Source organism: Pongo pygmaeus, chromosome 20, assembly GCF_028885625.2.
Source record: "Pongo pygmaeus isolate AG05252 chromosome 20, NHGRI_mPonPyg2-v2.0_pri, whole genome shotgun sequence".
Classification (NCBI taxonomy): Eukaryota; Metazoa; Chordata; class Mammalia; order Primates; family Hominidae; genus Pongo; species Pongo pygmaeus.
Genome location: NC_072393.2, coordinates 22618633 through 22631189, shown reverse-complemented (window position 1 = coordinate 22631189; position 12557 = coordinate 22618633). Strand labels below are relative to the sequence as shown.

The window sequence follows — 12557 nt, the reverse complement described above, 5'->3', positions numbered from 1 at the left end:
CTGGATAAATTAATAAGCATGTCAGACTAATATCTACTGTAACAGTTTAATGGTAAATTTTTTTGGATATCAGATATAAATATATAAGTATGAATAATTTTATGTACTAGTCATAATGTGTGTAAGATGTTAAAAAATTATCTGAACTATAATTCAGTTGAAACACTATATTTCAAAAATATGAATAATATTAAAATAACTAAGGAATTCAATCAAAGTAAATATGTGGCCTTAAATTCATACTATTATAGAAAATACTGTTTAATTTATGTGAATGCAGGTTGTCTACAAACACTACACATAACTATACTAACTGTACTGAAGTAACCCAAGTACAACAGAATCCACTGTTCAGTTTATACACTGAACTCTTCTGGCTTTTGCAGTGTAAGTATGTCAGCCTGCAAATAATCACCTTGGATAATCAGGTTTCTGCCAAAGAACTTACTCGGTATCTTTTAGTCTTTATTATTCTGTATTGCTAAATTTAATCCGATCTTTGTGCTCAACCTTTTTATGCTCTTGAAATGAACTTTACTCTGAACAAATTTGTGTCTACTTTAAGTATTAAAGATAAAAAAACACAATCTTTTGCCAAGACAAAAAGAAAGCAATGAATCTCACATCCCAGATAAAGACAATTCTGAGTCAAAAAGAATGACAAAAGGTTTGTGTCATTGCTAATATGATTTACATATATTTCAAAAGCAGAAAAAATATATACATATAATCCAAACCTTTTATAAAAATCAGCAAGTTATCTTCCATTATTTTCACATATGAGAATAAAGCCTCTTATTTCTAATTTATATTTTCTCTTACAACAGCCAGGTATCTGGACAAGTTCTTGAACTCTTGGACATCTGAATTTTGCATACTGTGTGCACTTGAAAGAATTTTTATGGGGGGAAAGCAGAAGAGAGAAAGGTGTTATAAAAAAAATCCATGGGTTCACATGAATAAAGCAGGTTCTTAGAGACCTATGAAGAGACTCAGAATCTGACACAGTAATAATCAGAGACTACATCTCACAGGCACTAATGGACAGATGATTGAAGAAGAAAATTAACAATATTACGACCTGAACTCAACACTTGACCAAAGTCTTAATAGACATCTACAGAACTCTTCATCTAAAAATACCATAATATACATTCTTCTCATCATCACGTGGCACATACTCTAAAATTGACCACACAATCAGAAACAAAACAATTCTCAGCAAATTTAAAAATCTGAAAATGATATAAACTACACACACAGATTACAGCTTAAGAAAAAAATGATTCAATACCAGTAAAACAACTGGAAGCTATACAATTAAATAAAAATTAAATGGCCTACACTTGAATAACTTTTTGGTAAATAATGAAATTAAGGCAGAAACCAAGTGTTTTGAAACAAATAAGAACAAAAATACAACACACCAGAATCCCTGCAATACAGCTAAGGCAGTGTTTAAAAAAAAAAAATTATAGCATTAAATCCTCAATTCAAAAAGTTAGAAAGATCTCAGTTTAACAACCTGACATCATAAATAAAAGACTGAGAGCAACAAAAGCAAATCACTCCCTAAGCTAGCAAAAGACAAGAAATAACCAAAATCAGATCTGAACTGAAGGAGATTTAGACACGAAAAACTACAAAATATCAAGAAATCCAGGTATTAAATCTATTTTTTAAAAAAGGTAAATAAACTACTAGCTAGATAATGAAGAAGATACAAGTAAACACAATTAGAAATAACAAAAAGTGACATTACCATCGACCCCACAAAAATATACTGAAGTCTGCTATTCATATAAACAAACAAAAATCTAGATGAAAAAATTCTTGAACAAATACATGCTTCCAAGACTGAACACACACACAAAAAAATTAAAGCCCTGGGCTGAGTGTGGTGGCTCACGCCTGTAATCCCAGCACTTTGGGAGGCTGAGGTGGGTGCATCACCTGAGGTCAGGAGTTCAAGACCAGCCTCAACCTGGGGAAACCCCATCTCTACTAAAAATACAAAATTAGCCAGGTGTAGTGGTGCATGCCTGTAATCTCAGCTACTCAGGAGGCTGAGGCAGGAGAATTGCTTGAACCTGGGAGGCGGAGGTTGCGGTGAGCCGAGATTGAGCCATTGCACTCTAGCCTAGGCAACAAGAGCGAAACTCTGTCTCAAAAAAAAAGCCCTAAATACATAGATGAGCTCAAAAAATTGAATTAGTAACAAATAGCCTACCAATTAAATGAAGGTCAGGACCAGACATACTCACAGCTGAATTCTACCAGGTATACAAATAGAAGCTGATATTATTTCTACTAGAACAATTTCAAAAGATTAAAAGGAAGAAACTCCCCTCCAACTCATTATGTAAGAACAGCATCATTCTGATACCAAAACCTAACAGAGATAAAACAAAAAAAGGCAACTTCAGGCCAATATCCTTGAAAATTGATGCAAAAATCTTCAACAAATGGCTGGGCCTGCTGGCTCACGCCTGTAATCCCAGAACTTTGGGAGGCCAAGTTGGGCTGATTTCCTGAGGTCAGGAGTTCAAGACCAGCCTAGCCAACATGATGAAACCCCATCTCTTCTAAAAACACACAAAAAATTAGCTGGGCATGGTAGCACACACCTGTAATCCCAGCTACTCAAGAGGCTGAGGCAGGAGAATCACTTGAACCTGGGAGGCAGAGGTTGAAGTGAGCCAAGATTGCACCACTACACTCCAGCCTGGATGACACAGTGAGACTCCATCTCAAAAAAAGAAAAGAAAAGAAATCTTCACCAAACAACTGGAAAACCAAATCCAGCAGCATATCAAAAAGCTAACCCACTATGATCAACTATGGTTTATTTTGGGGATTCAAGGTTTGTTCAACATACACAAATCAATACATGTGATTCATCACATAAAAAGAATTAAAGACAGAAACCACAAGATTATCTCAATAGATGCACAAAAAGCTTTCAATAAAATTTAACATTTTTCATGTTAAAAACCCTCAACAAACTAGGCATTGAAGATGCATACGTCAAAATAGTTATCTATGACAAACCCACAGCCAGTATACTGAATGGACAAAACCTGGAAGCATTCCTTCTTGAAAACTGGCACAAGACAAGGATGCCTTCTCTCAACCTCCTATTCAACATAAAATTGGAAGTCTTTGCCAGAGCAATCAGGCAAAAGATAAAAATAAAAGGCATCCAAACAAAAAGAGAGGAAGTCAAACTATCCCTATTTGCAAACAACATGATTCTACATCTGGAAACCCATATACTCTCAGCAGAAAAGCTCTTTAAACTTACAACTTCAGTAAAGTCTCAGGATACAAAAGAAATGTACAAAAATTAGTAGCAGCCCTATATATCAAGAACACCTAGGCCAAATCTGAATCGAAAACACAATCCCATTCACCACTGCCACAGAAAAGAATAACATATCTAGAAATACAGATAACCAGAAAGGTAAAAGATCTCTATGTCAAGAATTACAAAACAATACTTAAAAGAAGCCAGAGATGACACAAAAAAAAGGAAAAGAAATTTATGTTCATGAATAAAAAAGATCACTATCATAAAAATGGCCATAATGCTTAAATAAATTTACAGATGTAATGCTAATTTAATCAAACCACCAAAGTATTTTTTAACAGAACAAACTATTTTAAAATTCACATGGAACCAAAAGAGAGCCTGAATAGCCAAGGCAATCATAAGCAAAAACAACAAAGCTGAAGGCATTACATTACCTGACTTCAAACTACACAATAGTGCTGCAGTAAACAAAGCAACATGGTACTGGTACAGAAACAAACTCATAGGCCAATGCAACAGAATAGGGAGCCCAGAAATAATGCCACACACCTAAAACCATCTGATCTTCAACAAAGGTGACAATAGGAATGTGGGAAGAATTTCCTATTTAATAAATGATGCTAGAATAACTAGCTAGCACTATGTAGCACATTGAAACTGGACCTTTACAACACCATATAAAAAATCAACTCAAGGTAAATGAAAGACTTAAATGTTAATCTTAAAGAGTATATATTTTAAAAAAAACACTGGAAGGTAGCAAGTGCCACTCTAGACATAGAAACTGGCAAAGATTTCATGATGAAGATATGAAAAGCAATTGCAACAAAAGCAATAACTGACAAATGGGACCTAATTAAACTTTTTCACAGCAAAGGAAACTATCAACACAGTAAACAGACATCCTACAAAATAATAGAAATATTTGCAAACTATGCTTCTGACAAAGGTCTACTATCTAGAATCCATAAGGAACTAAAACAAGTTTACAAGAAAAAAAAAAGCTAACTTAAAAGACAAAAAAAAACATGAAAAAGACATTTGATTTCAAAAGGAGACAAACATGTGGATAACAAGCATATAAAAAAATGCTCATCACTAATCATTAGGGAAATGCAAAAGAAAACCACAACAAGAAATCATCTCAAACCAGTGAGAATGATCATTATTATAATTCAACCATTGCGAAAAGCAGTGTGGTGTTTCCTCACTAAACTAAAAGCAAAATTACCATTTTACCCAGTAACCTCACAGTTAGGTATATACCTAAAAATATATAAATTATTCTATCATAAAGACACATGCACAATCACGTTCATTGCAGCGCCATTCACAATAGCAAAGACACGGAATCAACCTAAATGCCTATCACTGGTAGACTAGAAAAAGAAAATACACTACAGTTGGGCAGGATGGCACATGTCTGTAATCCAGCACTTTGGGGGCCGAGCCAGGTGGATTGCCTGAGCTCAGGAGTTTGAGACAGGCATGGACAACACGGCAAAATCGCATCTATTAAAAAAAAATACAAAAATAAAAATTAGCTAAGCATGGTGGCACAGACTTTAGTCTTAGCTACTTGGGAAGCTTAGGTAGAAGAGGATTGCTTGAGTCTGAGAGGATGAGGTTTCAGTGAGCCAAGATCACACCACTGCACTCCAGCCTGGGAAAAAGAGTGAGACCCTGCCTCCAAAAATAACAAAAAATTAAAAACTTAATAAACTTAATAAAAACAAAATATGGGCTGGGTGTGGTGGCTCACACCTGTAATCCCAGCACTTTGGGATGCCAAGGGGGCAGATCACCTGAAGCCAGGATTTTGAGACCAGCCTGGCCAACGTGGCAAAACCCCATCTATACTAAAAATACAAAAATTAGCTGAGTATGGTGGCACACGCCTGTAATCCCAGCTACTCCAGAGGCTGTGGCAGAATTGCTTGAACCCAGGAGGTGGAGGTTGCAGTGAGCTGAGATCATGCCACTGTACCCCAGCCTGAATGACACCGCGAGACTCCATCTCAAACCAAGCAAACAAACAAATATGGTACATAAACATCATGAAATCATGAAATACTGTGTGGCCATAAAAAAAAAAAAACAAAAAAAAAACCACAAGATTATGTCCTTTGCAGCAACATGGATGAAGCTGGAGATCATTATTCTTAGAAAACTGATGCAGAAACAGAAAACCAGATGCATGTTATTGTTTATAAGTAAGAGCTAAATAAGAACACATGAACACAGAGGGGAAAAAAGACACTGAGGCCTAGTTGAGGGTGGAGGGTGGGAGCACTAAAAGGGTCAGAAAAAGTACCTTTTTCATGCTATGACTAGTACTGCAGTGACAAAATAATCTCCACACCAAACTCCCATGACATAATTTTAGCTGTATAACAAACCTGCACATGTACCCCCGAACCAACCAAAAATAAAAGTTAAAAGAAAACAAAGTCCCTGGGTTGGAGAGAGTGCAATGCAGATGGAAGGACTGGTTTGTGCTATAGATAGTGGCCCAGGTGGGGCTGTACTCTGATTTATTTCTGGGTCCATGCAGGCAGATAAGATTATGAACCCTAGGCTGGTGGAGAAAACAGGTTGCTACTGCAGATTCAGTGTCTGAAAATAGAGACATGCCAGGAGACTTGTAGACACTTTTGTAGTGTCCAAAAAACCACTAGGATCAAAAATGCTGTGGTAAAATTCCTGAGGATGGTGCCTTGTCCGGAGAGGGGTGTGGACACATCAATGTCAAGTGGGTGTTTGTGAGTGGTTAGAAATCCTCTGCTGGCAGCTGTGGCAAAAGGGGGTTTGTCATCAGATCTCCTTTAAGTTTTCAGTCCTCTGTCACCCTGGGAGGAGATCTGAAATCAAAGAACAAGGGGCAGTGTGACAGCCTGTGTAGAGGAGAGAAGAGCTTCCCACTCCCAGACACCCAGAGTTTCATTCCAGGCCAGGAGTCTGAGATATCTTTCTTCTGGCACCAAATCTGCAGAGTTTGATGAACACCAACAATTCTCCAACACCAATTCATTGTCTAACACTTGAATGCTGACACCATCCAGAGTCAGCACAGACCCTGATTCAGGGCTCAGTCCCACAACATTGTCCTCACTGCAGATGCCAGTCACAAACTCCATGGGCTCCATCTATGCTTCTGACCTACTGTTTAAAAATTGGGGACTCCCATAACCCTTTTGAAATTCAATAATCTGATAGAACTACTCACAGAACTCAGCAGAACACTAGTTATACTTACTGGCTTCAAATAAAATATACAACCCCCAAAAAGTCAAATGGAAGAAAAGTATAGAACCAAGAAAAGAGGTGAGAAAAATGAAGTATATAGACAATAAATAGCCAGGATTAATAAAATTCTCTATCCTCTGTGTTCTCCAGGAACACCTATGAAAAGAAACACCCTTTACATTGTGACTTAGATGGTGCTCTGTTTTCTTACCTACTACACAGCCAGGAAAACACTGCATATTTTCTTCTTCTCATTAAAAAAAACAGCTGAATTTGTCTTCAGTGGTCAACATAAAACACCTTTTAATCAAACTTCACTTCAGTTTATTTTCTTCCCACAGGATCCTGAACTCTGAGCTACTCTCAGTCTGAGCCACCATACCACCTCATTTTATACTACTGCAGATTCAGTGTCTGAAGAACACTCCTAAGAACACACTGACTTCAGGGTAAAACATTCTCTGATCTAAAATCTGATTATTTCACACTTCATTGGAACATTCCCCTCACCTTCTTTCTAATCTTGTTTGCTTTTCCTTAGGAGAAAAAGCCCTTTTCTACCTAATCTTTGCAATCCTTAAAGATCTTATAGTTTTTACTTCCTCCTGTTGCAATACTCCTTTGGAATTCAATTTTTTTTTTATGTACATCTAACTGGTTTATTTTAAAACCTCTTGAAACTGCCTCAAAACAGTAACAATTTACTGTTTAACAATTTAGGGTTAGGGTTCAGTTTAGGGTTAGGTTTAGGTTTCAGTAAGACACCCCGAAACCCCTTCTATCTTAACCTTAACTGCATTTGCCTGTGGGGCCACAGCTTTCCAGGGCTCTGTAGCTTCTCTCACTATAGAGGCTTCTTCATGGCTGGGGTAAGCAGGCTGGGACATCTGCAGGAAAGGCTTTCCAGAAGGAACTAACTGGGCCTTTAATAACCTCCTTTTGCTGGCTCAAAATTAACCTTAGCTTGCACTCACTGGGCTCAAGCTTTAATTACCATGTCAGAGTCATTCACTTAGTTTTCGAAACTAAGTGTTTGAAAAATCCAGCAAAATGATGCACAAACAGTGTTCATATAAGAAAATTTTAAGGTGCTTACCTTTTGTACCTCAGTAAGAGAAGCAAATGTATTTATTTCTTTTGGACAATAAAACATTATTTTATTTTTTGTATTAAAAATCATGTGGTAAACAGTTATATGGACACTTCTAGGAGGTACCAACTTTCATGACATAAAATTTACCATTAAACTCAAAAATTGAAATAACAGGATATAGAACAAAGATATTTACTTTTGCAAATTTACCCTGCAAATAAAGAAACTGATGTTTTCACATATCTATGTAACTCACCAATTACCTACTACATTTTCTTGTGGAAATATATTAATTCTCTATAGCCAAAATGGAAGAAAAATTTTTATTTTTTTCCTCAGTAGCTAACATTCTAAAAGCTAGATGGAATTCTGTTTGAAATCACTCAGCCACAAAAAACACACCTGAGGGATGGGCACGGTGGCTCATGCCTGTAATCCCAGCACATTAGGAGGCTGAGGCAGGTGGATCATGAGGTCAGGAGATTGAGACCATCCTGGCTAACATGGTGAAACCCCATCTCTATTAAAAATACAAAAAAATTTGCTGGGCATGGTGGCGGACTCCCACTACTTGGGAGGCTAAGGCAGGAGAAGGGTGTGAACCTGGGAGGCGGAGCTTGCAGTGAGATACAGCCACTGCACTCCCGCCTGGGTGACAGAGCAAGACTGTCTCCAAAAAAAAAAAAAAAAAACACCTGAAAAAACTCCTAAATTCACTCTGAGAAAGAAAAAGCTGAATGAGAATTTTCAACAAATAAAATATATAATTAGATATTATTTTTTGAAACTCACCTTTTTTATGCCCTTTGTAAATATTTTCTTATCTTTCAAGCCCTACTAATAAAATGCAATTTACAGTTAAAAAACTGAGGTCAGCTGGGCACAGTGGCTCACACCTGCAATCCCAGCACTTTGGGATGCCAAAGCAGGCAGATTACTTGAGGTCAGAATTTTGAGCTCAAACAGCCTGGTCAACATTGCAAACCCCCATCTCTACTAAAAATACAAAAAGTAGCCAGGTGTGGTGGCAGGCACCTGTAGTCCCAGCTACTCTGGAGGCTCAGGCATAAGAATCACTTGAAGTCATGATGCAGAGGTTTCAGTGAGCCAAAATTGCACCACTGCACTCCAGCCTGGGTGACAGAGGAAAACAGTCTTAAAAAAAAAGAAAAAAAAAAAAAAGGCCAGGCGTGGTGGCTCACACCTGTAGTCCCACCACTTTGTGAGGCTGAGGTGGGCAGATCAGGAGGTCAGGAGTTTGAGAACAGCCTGGCCAATATGGTGAAATTCTGTCTATACCACAAATACAAAAATTAGCCAGGCATGGTGGTGTGCACCTGTAGTCCCAGCTACTTGGGAGGCTGAGGCAGAAGAATTGCTTGAACCCAGGAGGCGGAGGTTGCAGTGAGCAGAGATCGTGCCCCTGCACTCCAGCCTGGGTGACAGAATGAGACTCTATCTCAAAAAAAAAAAAAAAAACTGTGGTCAAAATAAGTGAACAATGCATTTAATCATTTCAAGGTACAGATATGTCTGACTCATGTGTCAAGTCAGGCCATCCAATCACTTGAGAGATTCTCCCACCCCACCCTGTTCACTTAAGTGCTCAATAACCATTCTCTCAGGAGACTCTGAACTATGCCCCAGTGAGTGCCCCAGGTACATTTTACTTTACAAGTTCTTGCACCATCTCACTGGGGTCAGTTTTTTTTTCTTTGTCTGTGCTATTTTTTTTCACAAACTTTTTACCATTTTTATTTCACTATTTTTCTGTCCCCTAAGAGAATCCAGGGGCAAAAATTATTTTAGTTTCCCCTTCAACACCAGCATCTGATTGTCTGAACAACAATATGTCTCCAGGAAATGGAAGCTGGATTGGGTAAAGACAATACTAATATCTCAAGGGGTTAGCTTTCCAAAAAAACAGCACACCAGAAGATGCCTCTCAGCCCCAGGGCATTCGCCTGCTCTCTTAAGAGGCTAAGCTTCATATCTCACGTTGTGTTATGGGAGAAGAGAGGCTACACTGTGTACCTCAGGTTGTCTTAGGGGAGAAAATGACCCCAGGAGCTGATATTCACTAGACACTCTCACAGACATAGCCATGACGGGTATCTTGGTTTTTCCCCAGACAGTACTGAATCTCAGGTCCAAGAAAAAACTGATGGTTGGCTGAGGACACATCTCCCTATAAAGTTTCCAAAGGGAAACCTTGACCCAAAAGCATTCTGATATCTGTGTTTAGGGAAAACAGAAGAAAAAATACTTACAAACAGAAAACAAATCTTTTTAAATGTGCCATCAAATGCTTTGTCAAAAAATGATTAAAATAGGTATCAAAATGTACATTAAAGGACATATAGTTGATCATGTGAATAAAGGAGGGAAAATTGGCATTTGGGAATGTCAGAAGGAACTGGAAATTAAGTATTTTACTGCAAGCCAGAGTCAGGCTGGAGAAATAGGGAGTGGCGGATAGACTTGAGGCCCTGCTTGGGACACATGTGAAAAATGCAAGGAAACAGCAGTTCCTTGTGGGGTGTGAAAATAATTAAGTGGCTGGCAGTTAGACTGAGGAGGCTCTAGTTCCTAATTTCTACTTTTAAAAAATCTAATTCGGCCAGGCGCGGCGGCTTACACCTGTAATCCCAGGACTTTGGAAGGCCGAAGCAGGTGAATCCCTTGAAATCAGGAGTTCGAGACCAGCCTGACCAACATGGTGTAACCCCATCCCTGTTAAAAATGCCAAGTTAGCAGGCATGGTGGTGCATGCCTGTAATCCCAGCTACTTGGGAGGCTGAGGCAGGAGAATCATTTGAACCTGGGAGGCAGAGATTGCAGTGAGCCCAGATGGCGCCACTGCACTCCAGCCTGGGTGACAGAGTGAAACTTGGTCTCAAAAAAAAAAATCTAATTCAAACGCATTTTTTGTAAATTACTACATTGGGGGAAAAACATTTCAGGCTTAACACAGTATAAACTGCCAATTAACCTCTGATTACATAACCAAGAATTTCCATCTTGATGTTACAAATTAAGAAACTACAAGGCCGGGCGCGGTGGCTTACGCCTATAATCCCAGAACTTTGGGAGGCCGAGGCAGGAGGATCACGAGGTCAGGAGATCGAGAACATCCTGGCTAACATGGTGAAACCCTGTCTCTACTAAAAATACAAAAAAGTAACCGAGCGTGGTGGCTGGCTGCTGTAGTCCAAGCTACTAGGAAGGCTGAAGCAGGGGAATGGCGTGAACCCGGGAGGCGGAGCTTGCAGTGAGCCAAGATCGTGCCACTGCACTCCAACCTGGGCGACAGAGGAAGACTCCGTCTCAAAAAAAAATAAATAAACAAAACAAAACAAGAAACTACGTAACTGTACCTAACCAATTATTGAATGTGGTTTTCTTCGTTATGCACCTTATAAAACTCTTTCCGTCAAACCCCTTCAATAGACCATTAACTACAACCCCTAGCTGGGTGCTCTACAATTTTGGAATCACTCTTTGATTAAATTCTTTAATACTTTTGCGGTGACTTTCACAAATTTTTAATAGCAGAAAACAGGAACTGGGAACCTCACGGACCAAAGCTCTTCCCATTCATGAACCCACACCCGGAGTCAGGATTCTCCTCTGAGGACCCTCTCATGGTCCCTGCACATCTGGGAGAGACTCCGCTCTGAGGGTGCAGAGCTGCCCCAAGAGGGCTCCAGGCCAGGGCACAATCACAGCGCAGGGAAGAGACAGGACGCCCGGGGGCCCGACTGTCAGCGCAGCCTCCATCTTATGGCTGAAGGGGACTGAGGTCGAGCTAGGCAAGGAGAACTCGGGGCACAGATGTGGAGCTGACTGCGGGGAGGCCTGAGTCCCGCCACAGCCACTTCCCACCAGATCCAAGCAGCCCGGGCCACTCTCTCCGGATGTCGGACCCGGCACACTCACCATTTCCAGGCTTCCAGGGGGTCCTGGCGACTTAGTTGTGGATCTCCCAATACCTGCAGGTCACAGGGCCACAGAGGCTGGGCCTCTAGGAGCAGAGGACACAGGGCAGTAAGGAAGAGACCTTGACCTCCCGCTGCAGCCAGAGACAAAGGACCTACCACATCCCGGAAGCCGACCTGTCATCTCCAGCTGCATGCCTGATTGGACGGTCCCAGCCCAGCATCCCTGATTGGATAATGTTTAAGGCCCCGCCCTTTCAGGCCCTGAGTGACAGAAGATGTGATCAGATGCTGGGCTGAATGAAGAAAGAGAGCCAGCATAGGCTGCATCCTTTTAAGGCGGGACTTCCTCCCTGAGCTGAGCCAGGCCCACCCCAGAGCATGGGAATATTCTATCTCTTCTTTACTGTCTCTCTTTTTAAATGTATTCGAAATGTGAACGAATATATTTTACTGCCATGCTAATAATATATAAAACTTTGGTTCAAGAGTAAATTAATTTTTACTTTAGTCATAGTGTATTATCAATACTAAAGGCCGGGCGCGATGGCTTACGCCTTTAATCCCAACAGTTTGGGAGGCCAAAGAAGGCGGATCACTGGAGGTCAGAAGTTCAAGACCAGCCTGGTCGATAGGGTGAAACCCCTTCTCTACTAAAAATACAAAAATTAGTCGGGCGTGGTGGTGGGCGCCTGTAATCCCAGCTACTCAGGAGGCTGAGGCAGGAGAATCATTTGAACCCAGGAGGTGGAGGTTGCAGTGAGCCCAGATTGGGCCATTGCACTCCAGCCGGGGCAACAAGAGTGAAACGCCATCTCAAAAAAACAAAACAACAAAAAAACTAAACTTAATTTTAGTGAAACCTTACAAATAAATCCATCAAATTTGTCACTTTTGAACACTCTAGATTTTCATATATATTTTATAATCTCATCTTTTTTAACTTTTTCTATTTTATTTCAATAGA

General features: G+C 39.9%; 1 protein-coding gene across 2 annotated transcripts in view; it reads right to left on the bottom strand.

The window, feature by feature from the left end:
- Nucleotides 1–11739, bottom strand: part of LOC129020605 (zinc finger protein 728-like) — a 72121-nt gene extending 60382 nt beyond the window's left edge. For both annotated transcript variants that reach the window (XR_008495861.2, XM_054465181.2), the window contains exon 1: nt 11592–11739. Coding sequence is in view for 1 of the 2 variants with exons in the window: in XM_054465181.2 (XP_054321156.1) it covers nt 11592–11594 (3 nt within the window). In the remaining variant the exon portion in view is untranslated. The remainder of the gene's footprint in view (nt 1–11591) is intronic.
- Nucleotides 11740–12557: the final 818 nt, after the last annotated feature.